General features: G+C 34.9%; 1 protein-coding gene across 8 annotated transcripts in view; it reads right to left on the bottom strand.

Moving 5' to 3' along the window:
* Nucleotides 1-23,230, bottom strand: part of LOC105483642 (ribosomal protein S6 kinase A6) — a 130,294-nt gene that overhangs the window by 25,194 nt on the left and 81,870 nt on the right. For 7 of the 8 annotated variants that reach the window (XM_071088618.1, XM_011744594.3, XM_011744598.3 and 4 more), the window contains 6 exons: nucleotides 23,000-23,122; nucleotides 22,419-22,508; nucleotides 21,118-21,276; nucleotides 18,654-18,815; nucleotides 14,379-14,455; nucleotides 12,807-12,924 (listed from right to left, as the gene is read on the bottom strand). In XM_071088618.1, the coding sequence (XP_070944719.1) occupies nucleotides 12,807-12,924; nucleotides 14,379-14,455; nucleotides 18,654-18,815; nucleotides 21,118-21,276; nucleotides 22,419-22,508; nucleotides 23,000-23,122 (729 nt within the window). Of the gene's footprint in view, nucleotides 1-12,806; nucleotides 12,925-14,374; nucleotides 14,456-18,653; nucleotides 18,816-21,117; nucleotides 21,277-22,418; nucleotides 22,509-22,999; nucleotides 23,123-23,230 lie in introns of those variants that run through there. The other variant, XM_011744603.3, reaches the window with a different exon arrangement.

Here is a 23,230-nt window from a genome sequence, read left to right as displayed (position 1 = left end):
GTATATATGTACCACATTTTCTTTAACCAGTCTATCACTGATGGGCATGTGGGTTGATTCCATGATCTTGCTATCATAAATAGTGCTGCAGTGAACATATGCATGCATGTATCTTTATAAGAAAATTATTTATATTCTCTTGGGTATATACCCAGTAATAGATTGTTGGGTCAAGTGGTATTTCTGGTTCTAGTTCATTGAGAAATCACCACACTGTCTTCCACAATGGTTGAACTAATTTACATTCCAACCAACAACGTAAAAGTGTTCCTATTTCTGCACAGCCTTGCCAGCATTTGTTGTTTCTTGACCTTTTAATAATTGCTATTCTAACTGCTGTGAAATGGTATCTCATTGTGGTTTTGATTTGCATTTCTCTAATGTTCAGTGATGTTGAGCTTTTTTATCTATATTTCTGGCTACATAAATACCTTCTTTTGAGAAGTGTCTGTTCTTGTCCTTTGCCCACTTTTGAATGTTTTCTTTTCTTGTAAATTTGTTTAAGTTCCTTGTAGATTGTAAATACTAGGCCTTTGTCAGATGGATAGATTGAAAAATTTTTCTCCCACTCTGTAGTCTCTCTGTTCACTCTGATGATAGTTTATTTTGTTGTGCAGAAGCTCTTTAGTTTAATTAGATCCCATTTGTCAATTGTTTGCTTTTGTTGCAATTGCTTTTGTCATTTTTGTCATTGAAATATTTGCCTGTTTCTATGTCCTGAATGGTATTGCCTAAATTTTCTTCTAGGGTGTTTATAGTTTTGGGGTTAACATTCAAGTCCTTAATCCATCTAGAGTTAATTTTTGTATAAGGTGTAAGGAAGGGGTCCAGTTTCAATTTTCTGCATATGGCTAGCCAGTTCCCCAGCACTCTTTATTAAAGAAGGAATCGTTTCTCCATTGCTTGTTTTTGTCAGTTTTGTCAAAGATCAGATGGTTGTAGATGTGGTCTTATTTCTGAGTTCTCTATTTTGTTCCACTGGTCTACGCATCTGTTTTTGTACAAGTATCATGCTGTACTGGTTACCGGAGCCTTGTAGTATTGTTTGAAGTCAAGTAGTGTGATGCCTCCAGCTTTGTTCTTTTTGCTTAGGATTGTCTTAGATATTTGGGCTATTTTTTGGTTCCATATAAGTTTTAAAATGGTTTCTTCTAATTCTGTGAAGAACATCAATGGCAGTTTAGTGGGAATACCCTTTAATCTATATATTGCTTTGGTCAGTATGGCCATTTTCTTGATTTTGATTCTTCCTAACAATGAGCATGGAACGTTTTTCCACTCGTTTGTGTCCTAATTTCCATGAGCAGTGGTTTGTACTTCTCCTTGAAGAGGTCCTTCACTTCCCTTGTTAGCTGTATTCCTAGATATTTTATTGTTTTTGTAGCAATTGTGAATGGGAGTTCATTCATGATTTGCCCCTCTGCTTGCCTCTTGTTGGGGTATAGAAATGCTAGCAATTTTTGCAGATTGATTTTGTATCCTGAGATTTGCTGAAGTTGCATCAGTTTAAGAAGCTTTTGGGCTGAGATGATGCGGTTTTCTAGATATAAGATCAAGTTATCTGCAAAGAAAGAAAATTTGACTTCTCTTTCTATTTGAATACCCTTTGTTTTGTTCTCTTGCCTGACTGCCCTGGCCAGAACTTCCAATTATATGCTGAATAGGAGTGGTGAGAGAGGGCATCTTTGTCTTGTGCCTGTTTTCAAGGGGAATTCTTCCAGCTTTTGCCCATTCAGTATGCTATTGGCTGTTGGTTTCTCATATTATTCTCTTAATATTTTGAGGCATGCTCCTTCAGTATCCAGTTTATTGAGCATTTTTTTTTAACATGAAGTGATGTTGAATTTTATCAAAGGCCTTTTCTGCATCTATTGAGACAATTGTGGTTTTGTCTTTAGTTCTGTTTATGTGATGAATCACAATTATTGATTTGCATATGTTGAACCAACCTTACATCCTACGGATGAAACCAACTAGATTGTGGTGGATAAGCTTTTTGATGTGCTGCTGAATTCAATCTGCCAGTTTTTACTGATGATTTTTGTGTTGATGTTCACCAGGGATACTGGAGTTATTTGTTGTTGTTATATCTCTGCCAGGTTTGGTATCAGGATGAATCTAGCCTCATAAAATGAGTTGGGGAGGAGTCCCTCCTGTTTGATTTTTTGGAATAGTTTCAGAAGGAATGGTACCAGCTCCTCTTTGTACCTCTGGTAGAATTCAGCTGTGAATCCATCTGGTCCTGGGCTTTTCTTGGTTGGTAGGCTATTACTGCCTCAATTTCAGAACTCATTATTGGTCTATTCAGGGATTCAATTTCTTCCTGGTTGTCACAGGAGGGTGCATGTTCCAGGAATTTATCCATTTTTCTAGACATTCTAGTTTATGTGCATAGAGGTGTTTATAGTATTCTCTGATGGTTGTTTTTATTTTTGTGGGATCACTGGTGATATCCCCCTTATCATTTCTGATTGTGTCTACTGTCTATTTGATTTTTCTCTCTTTTCTTCTGTCTAGCTAGTAGTCTATTTTATTAATTTTGTTTTTTTAAAAATCAGCCCCTGGTTTTGTTGACAAAAGGGTTTGTGTTTCTATATCCTTCAGTTCAGCTCTGATTTTGGTGATTTCCTGTATTCTCATAGCTTTGTGTGTCTTTGCCCTTGGTTCTCTAGTTCTTTCTGATGTGATGTTAGTTGTTAATCTGAGATCTCTCTAGCTTTTTGATGTGGACATTTAATGCTATAAATTTCCCTCAACACAGTTTTAGCTGAGTCTCAGAGATTCTAGTACATTGTCTCTTTGTTCTCATTAGTTTCAAAGAACTTCTTGATTTCTGTCTTAATTTCATTATTTATCCAGGAGTCATGCAGGAATAGTTTGTTCCATTTCTGTGTAGTTATGTGGTTTTGAGTAAACATCTTAATCTTGAGTTCTAATTTGATTGTGTTGTAGTCAGAGGACTGTTATGATTTTAGTTTTTCTTTTTTTTTTTTTTCTGCATTTGCTGAGGAATGTTTTACTTCCATTTGTGTGATCAATTTTAAAGGAAATGCCACCTGACAAGAAGAAGAATGCATATTCTGTTGTTTTTTGGTGGAGAGTTCCAAAGATACCTATCAGGTTCTCTTGATATAGAGCTGAGTTCAAGTCCTGAAGGTTTTTGTTAATTGTCTATCTTGATAATCTGTATAATATTGTCACAGGAGTTCTAAAGTCACCCACTATTATTGTGTGGGAGTCTAAGTCTCTTCATAGGTCTCTAATAACTTGATGAATCTGGATGCTCCTGTATTGGGTGCATATATATTTAGGATAGTTAGCTCTCCTTGTTGACATGAACCCTTTAACATTACATAATGCCCTTCTTTGTCTTTTATCTTTGTTTTGTTAAAGTGTATTTTGTCAGAAACTAGGATTGCGACCCCTGCTTTTTTCTGTTTTCTATTTGCTTGGTAAATTTTCCTCCATCCTTTTGAGTCTATGTGTGTCTTTGCAGGTGAGATGCGTCTCTTAAAGACTGCATACCAATGGGTCTTGACTGTTTATCCAGCTTGGCATTTTGTGTCTTTTAATCGAGGAATTTAGCCTATTTACATTTAAGGTTAATATTGTTATGTGTGAATTTGATCTTGTCATTATGATGCTAGTTGTTTCTTTTGCATACTTGTTTATGTGGTTGTTTCATAGCGTAACTGGTCTGCGTAATTCAATGTGTTTTTATAGTGACTGGTACCAGTTTTTTCTTTTCATATTTAGTGCTTCCTTCAGGAGCTCTTGCAAGGCAGGCCTGGTGGTGACGAACTCCCTTACCATTTACTCATCTGAAAGAGACCTTATTTCTCCTTCGCTTGTGAAGTTTATTTTCCTCAGGTATGAAATTCTGGGTTGGAAATTCTTTTAAGAATGTTAAATATTGGCCCCCAAGCTCTTTTGGCTTGTAGGGTTTCCACAGAGAGATCAGCTGTTAGTCTGATGAGTTTCCTTTTGTAGGTGACCTGGCCTTTTCTCTCTGGTTACTCTTAATGTTTTTTCTTTCATTTTAACCTTGGAGAATCTGATGATTATGTGCCTTGCAGCTGATCTTCTGGTGGAGTATCTTACTGGGGTTCTCTGGATTTCCTGAATTTGAATGTTGGTCTTTCTTGCTAGGTTGGAGAAGTTCTCCTGGATAATATCCTGAAGTGTGTTTTCCAACTTGGTTCCAATCTCCCCATCTCCTTCTGGTACCCCAATTAGTTGGAGGCTTGGTCTTTTTACATAGTCCCATATTTCTCTGAAGTATTTTTCATTTGTTTTCATTCTTTTTTTCTCTATTTTTCTTTGCCTGTCTTATTTCAGAAAGATAGTCTTGAAGCTCTGAGTTTTCTTTCCTCTGCTTAATCTATTCTGCTATTGATACTTGTGATTGCATTGTGAAGTTCTTGTATTTTTCAGCTCCATCAGGTCACTTATGCTCCTCTTTAAACTGGCTATTCTAGTTATCAGCTCCTGTTACCAGCTATTACGTTATCATGATTCATAGCTTCTTTGCATCGGGTTACAACATGCTCCTGTAGCTCAACAAGGCTTGTTATTACCCACCTTCTGAAGCCCACTTCTGTCAATTCAGCCATCTCAGTCATTTGAAGGGGAAGAGGTCCTCTGGCTTTTTGAGTTTTCAGCATTTTTGCCTTATTTCTCATCTTTGTGGGCTTATCTACCTTTCATCTTTTAGGTTGCTGACTTTCGAGTGAGGTTTTTGTGTTTTTTTTTTTTTTTATGCTGTTGTTTTGTGTTGCTTTCTGTTTGTTGTTCTTTTAAAAGTCAAGCCACTTTTCCATAGAGCTGCTGCAGTTTGCTGGGGTACTGCTCCACACCCTAGCTTTCATTGATTTTCCCTTACCTGGAAATATCACTGGTGAAGGCTGTGAAATAGCAAAGATGACAATCTGCTCCTTACTCTGGGAGTTCTGTCCCATGGGGATACTGACCTGTTGCTGACCTGTATGCTCCTGTAGGAGGTGTCTGGAGATCCCTGTTGGGAGGTCTCACTCAGTCAGGAGGGATGGGATCAGGATCCCACTTTAAGAAGCAGTCTGGCTGCTTTTTGGTAGAGCAGGTGTGCTGCATCGGGGGAACCCTTCCTTGTCCTGACTGCTTGGCCTCCCCAGAGACAGCAGGCTGGAAAGACTGAGTCCAACGACCTGCAGAGATGTTGCCTACCCCTCCCCCTGGGGACTGATCTCAGGGAGAAATCAAGAGTTCTGTCCCAATAACCTTGGCTGGAGTGGCTGAAATTCCCATAGGGAGGCCCCACCCAGTGAAGAGGGATAGATAGGGGTCCCAGGTACAGAAGCAGTCTGGCTATGATCTGGCACAGCAGCTGTGCTGGGTTGTGGGGAACTCCTCCTCCTCTGGACTGCCTGGACTTCCCAAAGCAGGCAGGCTAGAATGGCTGTTGACTGAACTGCAGTAACTGGCGCCACCCCTCCCCCAAGGGGCTCCATCCTAGGGAAACATCAAATTTCTTCCTCTATAACCCTGGCTGGAAGTGCTGAAGTCCTCCAGGGAGGACCTGCCCAGTGAGGAGAGATGGATTGGGGTCCCACTCAAAGAAGCAGTGGTGGCCACAATCTGTCACAGCTGCTGTGCTGCTTCATCAGGGACTCCTCCTCGTCTGGACTGCCTCGACTCCCTGGAGCTGGCAGGTTAGAATGACTGACCCAACCAAACCAGAGAGTTGGTAGCCACCCCTCCCCCCAGAACTTGGTCCACCTCAGGCCACTTCCAGCCTGTTGCTGCTGGTTGGCTGGAATTCCAAGCCAGTGGGTCTTAACTTGTGAGGTGCCATGGAAGTGGGTCCCACAGAATGATGCTCCCTGGCTCTCTGGATTCAATTACCTTTCTAGGATGGAAGTATGGATGGGTCTTCTGCCTTGCTAGAATTCCAGGAGCCAGAGTATGCAAAACTCTTGGGTCTTGGGTCTCTGTGTGTGCCTGAGCAGCTGCCCCACTGAGACTCCTGAAAGCTCTATATATCGAACCAAAGGCCCTGGTGGCATAGGCTCATGAGGGGATCTACTGATCCATGGGTTGCCAAGATCCATGGGAGAAGCACGGTTCTCTAGGTGGGGGTCACACAATTGCTCACCACTTGCCTTGGCTGGGGGTGGGGGTTCCTTTGTCTCCGTGCCACTCTGAGCGTGGGTCATCATCCCACCCTGCTATTCTTTGTTCTCCATGGGTCGAGTTGTCTGCCTAATCAGTCTCAATACAAGAAACTATATATTTCAGCTGAAGGTGCTGAATTTACACACCACGTTCATTCCTGTCCATGAAAGCTGTGGACTGCACCTACTTCTAGTTGGCCATCTTGGCCCCTCTCAATGTACTCAGGTTTCTTATTTTTAATGTTCATTTTAAGTGGATAAAAGCCAGCAAAACTCCAAATACTTTGAACACACATGAATATAGGAGCATAGCAATTTTCCTATTCTCACAATATTCAAATTTAATTCCAAATCGAAGTTTGGAAAATACTGATTAATAATGAATCACTTCTATTTTCAATGTAATCATGTGTCTGAGGTAAAACTTCTTTATTATTATTACTGTAAGCATGTTTATTTGGTCAGATGTGTAACAATTCATATATCCTCAGTATAAATGAATAACTTCCATACCTACTTAAGCAATGCCTGCTTTGATCATGAATAATAATAAATAATTATCTCTCAGAAAAAAACAAGGGTAGATTTCTAATTATTGTATTTGCTAATGTACCTTCCTAGCTTGGTTTAGATAGTGTAGTCTTTCAAGAGTATAATTTGGCATGAGGCATTTGAAAACTATGGTACTACTATAAGTTCTAGATGAACTTCAATGTATTATTTTAACTGGAAAACTGCTCTGTAGTACAGATCATGTAAAGGATAATGTATTAGTCCATTCTCACACTGCTATGAAGACAGACCCAAAACTGGGAAATGTATAAAGAGGTTTAATTGACTCACAGTTTTGCATGGCTGGGATAGCCTCAGGAAACTTACAATCAGGGCAGAAGGAGAAGAACAAGCAAGGCTCCTTCTTCCCAAGGCATCAGGAAGGGGAATGGATGCAGGGGGAACTACCAAACACTTACAAAACTATCAGATCTCATGATAACTCATTCACTATCATGAGAACAACATGGGGGAAATTGCCCCCATGATTCACTTACCTCCACCTGGTGTTTCCCTTGACACATGGGGATTATGGGGATTACAATTCAAGATGAGATTTTGAGTTTGGACACAGCCAAAATGTATCAGGTAATAAGGTTCTGTATACTTCATGTCCATTACTACAGAAACAAAGTGAGTCAACAATAATACCTTTCTTTCGAGCCTTCAATTGTTAAAGGGTTACAGACCTCTCATTCCTCCATTTAATCTGCATGAAAAAAGCTAACAAATCCTTTTTTCCTCTAGGAAGTTTTCCCTAATGTGAGTGGATTGAAAAGAGTACTAAACTGAAAATCAGTTCCAACTCTGCCACTCATTAATGTGTAAGTTAAATTCTATATGCCTTGGTTTATCTGCAAAATGATGAGGTGATGGACTATTTGCCTTCTAGCTCTATAAATCTATAACCTGTAAATACACGAAAAAAGCATCTTCTATTAAAAGCAACTTCAAGCCAAAATGAAAAATAAGTATTTATGTAAAACCTCACTGCTTACTGCAAATTATAGTCACTCATAATAGGATAACGGCTGTATAAAATGTATCAAAAACACTTGCTGTGTAAATTAACAATGCAAGATATACCAGAAGAAATGATTAGCTTATGAAAGTGTATCCAATTGAGTACTCATTATGCTAGATGTGATAGAAAATGCAAAAATAAATATGTTATTTAAGGCTCCCTAAGTGTGAAGAACAAAAATGTACCCAAGTGAATATATGACCAGGCAGAATGTGGTAAGTGCTGTTATAAAGTACATACCAAATAGTAATGGGAAAACAGTAGAGGAAAAGTAGAAGAAACAACAGATGCTGGTGAGGCTGTGGAGAAACAGGAATGCTTTTACACTGTTGATGGGAACATAAATTAGTTCAACCATTGTGGAAGACAGTGTGGTGATTCCTAAAGGATCTAGAACCATAAATACCATTTGATCCATCAATCCCATTACTGGGTATATACCCAAAGGAATACAAATTATTCTATTATAAAGATACATACACGTGTATGTTCACTGCAGCACTATTAATAGCAAAGACATGGAATCAACCCATATGCCCACCAATGGTAGACTAAAGAAAATGAGGTAAATATACACCATGGAATACTATGCAGCCATAAAAAAAAAACAACAAAACAAAACAAAACAAAACAAAACTATCATGTCCATTGCAGGGACGTGGATGGAGTTGGAAGCTATTATCCTCAGCAAACTAACGCAGGTGAACAGAAAACCAAATACTCCACGTTCTCACTCATAAGTGGGAGCTGAACAATGAGAACACATGGGCACAGGTAAGGCAACCACACACACCAGGACCTGGGACTGTTGGGGGAGGGGCGGGAGGAGAGACAGCATCAGGATAAATAGCTAATGCATGCAGGGCTTATTACCTAGGTGATGGGTTGACAGGTGCAGCAAACCACCACGGCACACGTTTACCTATGTAACAAATCTTCACATCCTGCACATGTATCCCAGAACTTAAAATTTATAAAAACATTATACTTTTCAAAAAAAAAAAATATTCAGGGAACCATGACCTCACCAAATAGACAAAATAAAGCATCAGGTGCTACATGAACAGGTGCTCAAAATCACTAATCATCTGGAAAATGGAAATCAAAACTGCAATGGGGGCTGGGCACGGTGACTCAAGCGTGTAATCCCAGCACTTTGGGAGGCCGAGGTGGGCGGATCACGAAGTCAGGAGATCGAGACCACCCTGGCCAACATGGTGAAAGCTCATCTCTACTAAAAATACAAAAATTAGCTGGGTGTGGTGGCACCTGCCTGTAATGCCATCTACTTGGGAGCCTGAGGTGGAAGAATTGCTTGAACCTGGGAGGCAGAGGTTGCAGTGAGCCAAGATCGCGCCACTGCACTGCAGCCTGGAGAAAGAGTGAGACTCGGTCTCAAAAAAAAAAAAAAAAAAAAAAAAAAAAATGCAATGAGACATCACCTCACTCCAATCAGAGTGGTTACTATCAAAAAAATCAAACGATAAGTGTTGACAAAGATGTGGAGAAATGGGAACCCTTACACACTGCTGGTGAGAATGCAAATTAGTACAGTTATTATGGAAAACGGTAGAGCGGTTCCTCAAAAAATTCTACCATATTATCCAGTAATCCCACTGTTGGATATATATTCAAAGGAAATGGAATCGGTATGTAGAAGAGCTATCTGTATGCTCATGTTCACTGCAGCATTATTCACAATAGCCAAGATATGGAATCAACCTAAGTGTCTATCAACACATGGACTGATAAAGAAAATATGGTGTGTATATACACAATGAAATATCGTTCAGCCATAAAAAAGAATGAAATCCTGTCATTTGTGGCAACATGGATTAACCTGGAGGACACTGTGTTAAGTGAAATAGTCAGGCACAGAAAGACAAATACCATATGATGTCACTTATATGGAGAATCTAAAACATTGTTCTCATAGAAATAGAGAGTAGAATAGTGGTTACCAGAGGATGGGGAGTGGTGGGTGAGGAGATGGTGAGAGATTGTTCAATGGGTAGAAGTTAATCTTTTTAAAAGAGACAAACGAAGAGGCAATAAATAATTTATGTCTGATGGACAGCAAATGTCACAGTTCTCACAACTAAAGGGTACTAGTTTAAGAGGTTATGGGAAACTGAACAACAGTTTACTTTCATGGCTAGTTTAAAACAAAGGTAAGCAGTAGAACTGTTAAAATGTACATGAGATAGTTTCTTAAAAGGTCCTCATAGCTCCTAGAAAAGTTTCAAAGACAGAACTAAAGTCACCGGATCCATAAAAAGGGATTATCTAAGAGACCTTATGAGATATGTAAACAATATCCCTAATATCTTTTTCTATGAGAAGTTTTCCAGATTACCAGGCTAAAAGAGGACATAAGAATAAAACTAAGTTTTAATATGTATTATTACTTAAACACCAGACAGGCCTAAACTTAAAATTCATGGAACATAGAAAATTGAAAATTTGAGCACAATTGGCATTTAAGTCCCCATCTATTTCAGCAGATTGTTTTTGCATTTTTAAAATAGATCAGTTTTATTCTGCTAGTTCCATAAAAAACAATGTAAACACAAGCATTCTGTACATCTTGCTAGTGAATTCACATAACGCTTAGTTCCCTAATCCTTTGACCTGCTCAATTTCTCCAGTTATTTTCTGTTGGGACCACTGGCCACAGGAGTGGAGTGAGGTTGGGGCTTAGGAGAGAACAATGTGGCTTTTTGGTATGACTTGTTTTATTGCTTGCCCTTTCAGCACACTCCCATTACTCCTAACCCAAAGTTTGAGATTTAAGCCCTTAAACCTATAGGAATCACCATCAGCTTTTTCTTTTTCTGATTGTTTGTTTGTTTTGCATAGGCATAACTAGGTTAGTAATGGGAGACTGGTATAGAAAGTGGTGAGGAGCCGAGGCAAACAAATTGCTTTAAACACAAGATGAAAATGCTCTATTCTATCCAAACAAAGAATCACCTAATACTGGTGTGAGGCAGTCTCACCTAGCTGTGGAGAAGTCCTTGGAACTAGATCTTAGAAAGACATTTCCAGCTTTAAGTCAGTAAACCTTTTGGCAATGGGCTAACTCCCTTAAAGAAAAATAAAAAATAAAAAAAGAGTTCTACTTTAAAGACCTTGCAAGTGGAGACCGGACGCAGTGGTTCACGCCTGTAATCCTAGCACTTTGGAAGCCGAGGTGGGCAGATCACGAGGTCAGGAGATCGAGACCATCCTGGCAAACACAGTGAAACCACATCTCTACTAAAAAAAATACAAAAAATTATTCAGGCGTGGTGGTGGGTACCTGTAGTCCCAACTACTCGGGAGGCTGAGGCAGGAGAATGGCGTGAATCTGGGAGGCGGAGCTTGCAGTGAGCCAAGATCGCGCCACTGCACTCCAACCTGGGCGACAGAGTGAGACTCTGTCTCAAAAAAAAAATATATATATATATATATATATATAAATATATATATAAATATATGTAAATATATAATATATAGTAAATATATGTGTATATATAAAAATATATAATAAATAAATAAATGAATAGATAGATAGATAAATAAAAGACCTTGCAAGTGCAGAACTTGTCCGACAAAGATTCTTGGAAATGTTAACGGAGGGTAACTGACATGGGTAACTGTGGGCCAACCAGGAACTGTCAACAGCCTGATCTCAGCAGACGTTTTTAAAAGGAACACAGGAGAATCATATGCATGGCTTTAAACATTAAAATTGATCCTTGGTAAACTGTATTTTCTGAAGCATAAGCTGGATGACTAGAAAATACATATTTAATGAATAATACTAATAGTTCTAATCACATTACATGAGGAAATTTTGCAAATTACAAATAAACCAAATTGAATAGAAATGAATTTTGGAGTTATAAGGAACCAAAGAAAGATTACCACTCAGTTTTCCTGGCTTCTATTCAAGTGTTCCTTCTACTATACCACACGGCATACTTGTACTAAGGTTAAGATCCAAACAGAATCCCTTGTTTGTTTTTCTAATGTTTACAATTTAGTGACAAATCCCCAGTTTATTTATCCTGACAATGATCAGGATGCTGGAGTTACTTTGCAATATATTCTACAAATTGGCTAGTGTTCTTGAGATAATTAGCACATATTAACTATAAGCAATTACTTTTGTCATAAAATGTGTTCTACTTCAAATTGTAGCTTAAAAGCTTCCGGGACCTAAAAGCCACATGGTGACAAGCGATGAGTTTTCATTTAAAACTTAAAATTTAAAAATTACAAATGTAAGAAATTAGTTTTCAAGCCTTGATTGACTATTTTTTCCCCAAAATAAATAAGGCCAGTTATGTTGAACCTTCACTACCATGACAGCCACTGGCCATATGTGGCTATTAAGTACTTAAAATGTGGGTAGTCCATATTCACATGGCTATAAGTATAAAATATATAGTACATTTTGAAGACTCAGTATGAATAAATATAGAATACCTAAATTTTTATATTGATTAGATGTTGAAGTAATAGTATTTTGGATATATTAGATTAAACAACATATATTATTAAATTTAATTTCACTTAAAAAAATTTTAATGTGGCTACTAGAAATTTTTAAAGTATGTATTTGACCTGCATTATATTTCTATTGGACCACTCTAAGACATCAGGAATGAATATCCAGATGCTACAGATACACAGTCCATTCATTCTCTAAGAAGTTGTTAGCATTATAAAAATTGTCTACATAAGTCAATTTCTGAGTGAAAAGAAAATGATATGGAAATACATGGTAAATCTAGAAATAAATTTTAGTTGGCTTTAAATATATCCTGTTTCCAAAATTTATATTTTTGGTTTTGGTTAATACAGGAACTAGTTAATATTCCCTGCACATATGTAAACTGATCAGAAAGGAAGGTGGCCCAGAAACATGGTAAAACCAAAAGTTATCCTTTGTACATTGTTCAATTCACTCATAGATGTGTTAATTAAAAACACATATGATACCATTAGATACCCTGCAAACACACACAAGCTGTAACTTAGGGATTTTAGCAATTTAACATGAGTGCAACAAAACAAAACGTTATAATTTATACCTTTGCTCCACCTGAAATATTGTCCCAGTTTCCACCACTCAAAGAGAACTTTCCATTGCCTATACGCAGCAGTATCTCTTCAGGAGTATCATTGGGGCCATTAGCAAATGGAGTGTAGCTATTAATAAAACAGATTTTAATAGACACTAGAGGGTAACATACCCCAAAAATGAAAGAGATACAAATATTTACTACATGCAAATATTTACTTCAGCGAGTAAGAATATCATCTCACATTTTCTTTCACTGTTAAGGTCAAATTTTATATTTCAAACCATAAATCTAACCTTAATAAAATTTTTAATAAAATGGAGAATATTGCTTACATCAATCTTTCTTTTGTCATTGATCAGCTAATCAATGTAAAATAAAATAAAGGTGGCTTTTCATGTAAAGCTTCAGTCTTAAAACTAGACAATACTAAAACACACATATTCCAGCATAGGTTAGCAAACAAATATACCTAGTACAAAGAAAATATTAATTTCACATATTCATAATGTATTTATTGTTTTGTTTCAATGTAGTCATTAACATTTCATCATTATCATCAGTGGAAATGGTTATCATTACTTTTTATTAATATCTATGAAAACTTGGTTGCGTAAATATTTATATCGACACAAAACTCCATAGCCATTACATTTATTATGTAGATGAATCATGTAGATTAATTGTATTTGATATGCAAACTTTAGCTACCCTTAAATTTACTGTGGTCTAAAACTAAATATTCTGCATAAATTTGTAATACCTAAAAGTATATTAAATGTACTGAGATGTGTAATTATCACCAAGCCATTAAACAATTTAGAGTCACCATTTTTATAACATATTCATAGAGTTCTTGGTATGTCAAGCATATTTAAATTACACTAAATGCACTCTTTAAAATATTATGTCTAAGTACATTATAATTACTTGCTAAACTTGGCCATTTTTTCTATCACAACCCTCACAGAATAATTTCTACAGTCATAAGTTTTCACTTCTAAATAAAAGTGCTGCTCATTATTGAGAGTAAAATAGTACTCGTATTATTCGTAAAGTATCAACATTAACATAGTCCAATTGTTATTACATTTGTTGTGAGCTTTTCTTTATGATTTCAAGGGAAGGTAGTTGTGTGTGTTTCTGCAGTTTATTATTGTTACTATATAGATTTGCACAATCTTACTAAACCTGTAGTGCCAGAATAGTTAGAATTCAAGTGCTTAGAAAAAAATCAACACAGTATCAACAAGTTCAGGGGGCAAGTTGTTGGTGAAACATGAAATTATTTTATGATTAAGTAAATATTTTCAAGATCAAAATAGAAATGCACTTTATTTTTAAAAGTTTTAGTTCCGGGTGACAATTGCCTTTTAAAATTATTATGTCATAAATTAGTAGTGCCTCATTCTACACCTTGCTTTATGTTTTTTTAATTTTATAAGTAACAATCAATATAGATATTTTGAAATGTAAATGGCATTTTCCTTAAAGTTATTTTAATCTATTCTCTTTCTAGATGAAGATATACAGATGAAATTCAAATAACAATGTTAATGCTTTTGAATATATGTTTCTTACCCAGCCAACATTGTGTAAAAAAGGACTCCTAAACTCCAGATATCACAAGCAGCATCATATCCCTGTTGCATAAGAACCTAAGAAAGAAATACTCATTATATGGTGTTAGTATAAACTCAATTTTCTCCTAAAGAAGTTGTTTTACTTCTAATAATCTCACAAAAGTTCATTATATAAAAACTTCAACCATTTTATGCACTTGTAGTAAAGACATAATCCCTGACACCTCAATGAGTTTTCTCTCCTCCTCTTAGGAAACCAGATATAGAGAAATCTAAACTTAAGATTAATATGCACAGTGATTTTAATGTATACTATATACAGTACTGAGGCTTTTAATTCTGTCACTGATTCTATGAGGTAGATAATATTCCAGTTTTGAAGATGAGGAAACTGAAGTGAATGTTAAGTAACTTACCCAACATTACAAAACTAGTAAGTAGCAGAACACGAAGTCTTACTTAAGCCTGTGTTTTTAACATCTATAACTGCCTCTTTACTACACAAGATATGGCAAGATAATATATGATCTCACAAAAGCAGAATGAATTTATATTTTACCATACAAGGCCAATGTCTTGAAAAGAGCAGTATATTTCTGGACCACAAGTATACATTCGATAAATACTGAATGGCTTCATTAATTTTTCATACAACAATTTAGGAAGCTGTTTTTTGGTGCCAGTGTTAATAAAAATCAAACAATATGTTTGTTATGTATTCATGTGAGATTTAGCTACAAAATTATTGAGTTCATTAGAAAAATAAAGAGATGAAATAAGGCCATTTTCTTTTCATTTAGAAAAACAAGCCCACTGCTACAGCCTCTAGGCATAGGAACAAAATAGAAACATTATTAATGCATTAACACTGGGGATTATATAACCACCAGCACGAATTTCTCATCTATAAAAGGCTAAAAATGTTAGTGTTTGGCTTTGACAACTCCCAAACATGAATAAAGAGTATGTAACAAACTTAAAATTTGAAATACGCTTTTTTCTAGTCTTAGTGTATTTATAAAAACACACATATGTGCAAAATTAAGAGGGTAAAGAGGATATAAAAATATAATTGGCTTATATAAATAATACAAGTAGGGAACTATGAAGTACTTAACAAATAAGGTATAGCTAAACCACTCACATCATGGTAAATATTAAGTTGGCATACTCTAGTAAAACACAGACTTCTACTGATTTTATTCCCTCATCTGTTTATTTTTCTCATCACATCTTACAGTTCCAGACATCACCATGTTTTCCCTGATTCCCTTAGGAAGCTTTTTAAAGTTTCTCAAGTGATCCAATGCATAGCTAAGGTTGAGGGTCACTGCGTAGAAACCACGTGGACAGGTGAGAGTTAATCAATTCGGCTGTAGGTACCGTATACTCCTATAACCTTCCTAGTTATGAGGACAGTCTTGCGCAGGAGGTGTCATATTGCTTAATTAGGGCCAAACACGAAAAACTTGTTTTAGGTAAAGAAGAAATGGTCCACTTTTTTTCTAGCGCTAGTTTCAATGCCCTTATAAAAGTGAGCATATAATCATAAAAGAAACAAGGCAGAGTGGTAGGATGAATGAAAGAGTACAGAGGGTATGTTTCACACCTTTTTACTTGTATCAAGTTAAATACAAAGATAGAAGTCACAATTAAAGTAGTCAGTGGCATAAGTCTCTCTCTCACTTGGCTTCCCAAGTCAGCAGAAAGTAACATACACAGAGCTCCTCATTCCTGTTGCTCAAATCAATTAACGTTTGGGGCAAACTATTTGACAGCCCAGAGAAAAGAGCAAAGGAGAGTTAACTTCAAAATTAGTTTATAAAAAGCTGCACACACAGTATCCCTCAACTTTTTTATAAGCCCCATTAATTCAGGAGCATTCTTTAACCTCAGTAGGCTTATAATATCAGTTGAATAATATAACATAGTGGATTTGCCTTTATCAAAGAATAAAATATTTTAGAGATATATTCACTTTTGGCAACACAGGTATAGTAGAAAAGCACATCTACCTAATAAACCCTAAGATGTTGATCAAACTGATGCATAATCTAAAAACTAAAAGAATATTCTCTCCTTATTAAGCTAAAATTGCAATAATCAGTGTACCTCTTAGCAAACAAAAACTGTTTATGCATTGTGAAATAATGAATGTATACCCCCATAAATGCCATTTTTTATTGAAATGTCTGTACTAACACTTGAATCTTTCTGATTCTAGTTTAAAAAAGAATGCATTTTTATATTTTACCTTTTGAAAGCGTCTGAAATTTTAGAAACAAACTGCACTAAAAGTACTCTCTGTGGTTCATTAATAACAATGTACAAATATATTATTGATTCCTAGCATGGACTTCATCACTCAAAAATAAAACTTTCAAAGTATTTTGAAAATACAAATACTAGTCAAAGGTAGTTCAAGCACTAGAGAGAAGTGGTCTCCAGATGCCCACCTGAAAACCCTCACTACTACAATGGTAATAGTGTCTTACTACAGTGTACGTCTGTTGGGGAAAAAAAAAAAACATCAATGAGCTGTATTCTACTCTCTGGATTTGCTTACCTAACCATTAATCTATAACTGTTTACCTAACCATTAATCTAAACACGGACATATTATATATTTTTCATTTTAATGTCCATTTTTGATATTTTCATATGGTACATATTCATCTCTAACCCTTTTCCAGTGAGAAGTTGCCATAATACTAAGTAGTTTAGGTCCACAAGATTAAGTCAACATTAAATATTTGGCTATTAAAATGGTTATTCTATACTCTGCTCTTATGTCTATTGTATAAATCTGTTACAATATTTATGATGACCTTTATGATGAACATATATGCTATACATAACAGAAGAGCACTATCTCAAATATTCTGTCCTCCTATCCTGTAAAACCACTGAAATGTCCTAAAAAGGCTAATATTTTGTATGTTCAGGCTATTATCTCATACACCTTAGGGCAGTACAATATCTTGTAAGAGATAAAAACTTGTATATTATTTTATGAATTTTATTAAAATATAGATTAAATCACATTCTCTGGATATTTCCATAATTTCTTATTAGTCAAATCTCTTATCATAAAAAGCTTATAAAACAGATGTTCTGCCTGTTCTTCAATATCAGTACAGTATTTTCTATATTTCTACTTTCATTATGAAAGTTATTTTTATAGTAGCTACTTTAAAATAGACTGATTTACATTAAAATACAAATAGCTTATTGTTAATATATCTGATGTGCAATATTTCCCTGAAAAAGCTAGCATTTGATATAAAAGTAAAATTATAAAATATATAGAAGAGAGGAATTCTTCTCAAATTATTTTACTCTGCTTCTCCTTTGATTAGACACATTTTATTTTTTCAAACCTAAAGAGTTTTAGGTATTTTGATTTTTGTTGAATATGTAATTACATGTCAGTTGGTATTATCCATAACATATAAGAACAGCTATTGACTTAACAAAGAAAGCTTATCTAGAACTTATATGGCCAATGCCATCTGTTGATTCATTTTTCCCCAACTTTACTTTCACTGCTATGGAAATTGCTACTGTCAAAACTCCCATCCCCAGGGTTAGAATGAATGTTACAGTTTCCCAAATGTGAAATCTGTACCAGAGCCTCCCCTTTCCTTACTCTTCTCCCTAAGAGCATCACCTTTCCTGACTCTTCACCCTAAGATTTAGATACAAATATTATTTTCTGAGAAAAATCCACACGGCTTACAAAAACCCCTGTGTGGCTATTTTCTCCGGGAGTTAGAAGATCCTAAAGACAATCAAGGATGGCACTGCCCTTATATGTTATTTATAATGCTAATCGATAAATTACCTAATGTTCAGTACAATTTAACATACCTGATGAATCTATCCTAGTTTTGTTATTAAGTGAATGCTGGGTCTTGAATAAGTCATTGAAGTACCTCGAGCCACAGTTTCCTCATTTAGAATACATAATACCTTGAAGCTGTGGCTATCTTTACCCTACCACCCAACTCTAAAATGGTATGATTCTGAAATTAGTATATAACCCAAGAGAACAGAATAGCCTGATTATTACATTCTGGTTGATTTTAGATGCTAGTTACCAGTGTAAATATTTATATTAGGGGCTATGAGAATTCATGGATTTAAAGAACTTTAAAACTGAAAAGGGCAAGATAATAGCTTTTATCTGCCTACCATAACATACACATGGCATCATATAGATTCAACTAAAGGAAAAGAATGAAAGGCAAATGGTGAAGTTTTTAAGGAATACCTCAGGTGCAACAAAGTTTGCAGTGTAGCATGGAGTTAAGAGAAGTCCATTTTCTCCTCGAAGTTGTTTTGCAAACCCAAAATCACATATCCTGATTGAATCTGCACTGGCTGATTCATCCATGTATAAAATATTACTAGGTTTAAGATCACGATGAACAACCTTGAATATAAAGGAAAAAAGCATTATATCTATATAATTAACTAAATATCTGAGAAATAAAACATTATATCTACATAATTAACTAAATATCTGATAAAAAGAAACTTTCTGAATTACAAAATTTTGAAAATGACATTTTGCTCAAGCTTAAGAGCCTAAAATATACACAGGAAATTATCTCTGTCAGATAGATGTTCCAGTTTCTATTCAAGCCACTAGTTTTGTTAACCATTTCTAATCTCAATATATCTAAGCTCAATTCTCAGATCCACTTTTGGACATGCCATAATTTATATCACTTAGCATTATGCTTAACATATAAGAACAGTTCCTGACTTACAAACTAAACTAAGTTTGGACTTAGTCCATAATGGACTAAGACCCTACTCAACACCCTCCTCCTTGTAGCAAACAACCATAAAACCTGGATATAATACAAAAATCAACTATCTGGAGGCACTGGATAATGAACAGAAGCAGATATACTCTGATGAGGAGTACGCACTTTGTTGAAGGAGGGAACACAGGAACCTATACAAGGACGTATCCATATCTGTGGCTTTTAGCCTGGGTTTAATTGCAATCCCTATGGCACACAGTGGTGGTAAAGACATGTGGAAAAACCCACAGTCCTTCTGGTTTAGAGGACCAGAAAGGAGATGCTGGAAAACTCTGAATGCTGAGTGGAGAAACATTATAAAGGAAAGAGCCAGAACTGATCCTTGAATCAAAAATGTATGGAACAGGATCAAAATAGTTTGTATAAAGACAAATAATATGAACAAAAACCAGAGCTGCTGGCCCCAAAACTAGTTTTCAGTTCAAGCTCAGCCAAGAAAATTACTCACTTAAACAAATGAAACAATAATAACTATTGGAGAAAAATAACAAAATATGAAAATCTCTATAACTGATTATCATAATGCTTAGGATACAATCCCAAATTATGTAATATACAAAGAACCAAGAAAATGGAACACAGTCTTAAGAAAATCAATGAATTCTGATTCCAAGATGAATCATGCTAAAATAGATAAGGATTTTAAAGTGACTATTATAATGATCTTCAACAAAGAAAACAAAACATACTTTCAATGCATTAAACTCTCAGCAAAAAAAGGGAAGTCTCAGCAGAAAAATAGAAACAATAAAGAAGAAACAAATAAAATGTAGGACTGGTAAAAAAAAAAAAATGCTGAAATTCCCCCATGTGATAGGTTTCCTACTAGTACTATCTACTTCATGTAAGTTACTCTTACCTTTAATCAGAGTTTACTATGCTAAAGTTCTTTAAGGGCAAGGACCAAGTCTCACTCATGTTTGAATCCACAACACTTTTTACAATGCCTGGCATGTAGAAATGCTTGATATGTGTCTTATTAATTTAGTTAATTGATGTAAGAACCGGAAGGTTCATACAATAATAAAGAAGAGATGCCTATGATTCTCTTCTCAAAAATTCTCTTCATGCTTTACTTTAGAGAGTGCTGGCAAAGACAATCAAATAATTAAATTATCAAAAAGCTACTGCTTTAGCATCATATATTTCAAAATACTGAAAATATACTTTATTAAACCACACACAAAATGGAGTACTAGTTTATTTTTATTAATTATAAGGGCCTCATGCAGAGTTTTCATTACGTCAATTCTCAATTGCCATTTTTAATTTATTAAGTTGGTACATATCTACTATCACAACTGATTCAAACTTAAATTTTTAAATTACTTCCTACTTTGTTTTTTTATACAGTTATATATATTAAAAGTTGCCTTTTTTGGTAACTCAGTTCATTTGCTTTCTTTATGAAAGGACAGGAAGCAAAATAACAAGCCTGCCCCTTCACCACAAAATTTAATATAGTAATACTTCAAATGTTTAGAATACACATTTCTTACTGTAGTTAGGGGAGGAGCTGGCAAGGTTCAAGATACATGTTAGGTAACCTGAACTCTCTATGTTAGGTAACTTGAATAATAGTCACTGTATGTCTTTGGTTAATTCTTTTATGTTTGACTTTTAAGTCTAATTAAGTTTCATAATTTCCAGGTCAAAGTTAGGTACCTTTATGTAATTCAAACCACTTTTTAAATGAATATGCTATTAAATCAGGGCCAATTGGCAGAGAGAAAATAATTATTTCCTAAATCCATAAACTTCACTACATTGTGAGTTCTATTAGGATATTCTCTATAGACATATATGTGAATAAAAGCAGTTTATTTTAGGGGGCATTTTCTCCTATATTTTTATGAAGATATAGGTCCCAGAATAGAAAGAAAAAAGTTAACTACAACTTACTCCTTGACAATGAAGATAGTCAACTGTCTTACTTATTACATATAGTATATCACTAGCCTCCCGTTCCGAGAAACATTTTTGTTTGAGAATACGGTCAAGTAACTCTCCTCCTTTCATTAAATCCGTAACAAGGTAAACATATCTACCATCATCAAAGACCTACGAAAGAATGCAGTTTTAAAATGTTATTATTTATAATTACAATTCTATAATTCTTAAATTATATTTTAGTTATATTTACCTTTCTACTAAACCTGCCTCTAGTATTAAAAACAAAAAAGACATTATTCCTTTACTGTTAATGCAGTACAGGCTGTACTAAAGGTTGAATTGGCTAAACAATCACCTACACAGTCCCATGAAACCATGTTAAACATATAATTGTATTACCTTTTGAAGTTACAGGTTGCAGTTCATCAAAGAATATAAATTAAAAAAATAGAACTCTGTGCCTCTCAAATGACCTCTATCTCATTTTTTTACTGTATTATAGCTACTTCTCTTCCCCAAACGTAAGCTTCTTTCTGAAAGTAAATGTATTATTTAATTTTATATCCTTCCCTCAGGCCATTATCTGATGTGGTATCTTAAATATTGGTTGAATTCCAATAGTATACCAAAGAAAACAAATAAGAAAAGTATTTATACACTTTTCACTCAGGGCATGTATGATACACACACACACACACACACACACACACACACACACACCACACGGTAGTTTAAAGATTACAAATCAAAGTGCATATCATTTTCTGACACAAAGTGATCAAGGTGATAGTTTTTTCTGTCTGGTATAAAGAGAAAAGAACATTATCTCCTTATGTGAAAAGTGAGCATTCGGTAACATATTAATGAGTTATATATTCATTTTACAAAACTGTAGACTAACACTATTTCACTCCAGAAACAATCCATAACGCTATAGCCAATTACCATACAATAAAGAAAGTAAAATATTCAAGAATTTGGCAGATCCCCAATGTCCTGTATCTTCTATATTGATAGCACTACAGAATAATAAATGGTGTTAGTTACAATGTTAGTTAACCAGCCAGAATATATTCAAGTAATCCAGAAATTCTCATTTACCAATCATCACAGTTATTTTTGATATTCTATAAGACCAGGAGTATAGAATCATGGGGAAAAAAAAAATTAAAGTGGCAATTTAAGAGTCTTGAGATTTTTGAGGCATGAAATTAAATATGCTAAAGACATTAAAAGTTTCAATAAGAAAAATAAAGTTCCAATTCATAACTTCATTAGCTTAGCTGATACCTAGATTTAGAAATACCTACATCCTTCAAAGTAATAATGTTGGGATGTTGTCCATAGCGCATCAGTATTTCAATCTCTTCTGAAGGGTCTCGCTTACTTTTGTCAATGATCTAAGAAATAAGAACAAAAAATATCTGAGGCAAACAAATTATTTTGTCTAAAAATGAATATTTTCAATTTGGTTATATTTTTGAAGAAATGCTTAAAACCTCAAGAACAATGCTTACCTTATATTATTTTAACATTTAAAAACATCTTATAAGTTAAAAACTTAACAAAAGAAAAGAACATTTTAACATTATATCCTATTTCACTGAAACTGTACCAATGATGACGTAATTATAATTGTCACAATTGCTCAATCTTAACATAATACATGTATAACAAAATTTTTCAAATGCAAAAATTCATGAAATATACTGTTCCTACATAATAAAGGCTTGAAAAGAAATTCAAAAATGAAAATATTAAGTCTCAGAGTTCTTTCTCATCATCTTATATTTCCTATCTTCATTTACTCAACTGAAAATGTTTGTCAGTTGACTCATAATTTAAATTACATGCATAAAACAAACAAGAAACCTAGGCTCAGAGACAATACCTTCACTGCAAATTCCATGTTGGTAGTTGCATGTACGCATCGCTTGCAAACAGAATAGGAGCCAACACCAATATCCTCTTTCAATTCATATACTTCACCAAATTGTGCAGCATTTCCATTTATCTGTTTATTTTTAAAAAGTAAAATACTAAGGAGAATGAAATATTTTCACATTTTCTGTCTTTTGTCCTAAATATACATTCATCTTAAATCTTTAACTAGAATAATTCA

This window comes from Macaca nemestrina, chromosome X (genome assembly GCF_043159975.1).
Source record: "Macaca nemestrina isolate mMacNem1 chromosome X, mMacNem.hap1, whole genome shotgun sequence".
Lineage (NCBI taxonomy): Eukaryota > Metazoa > Chordata > Mammalia > Primates > Cercopithecidae > Macaca > Macaca nemestrina.
This window is presented reverse-complemented; position numbering and strand designations above follow the sequence as displayed.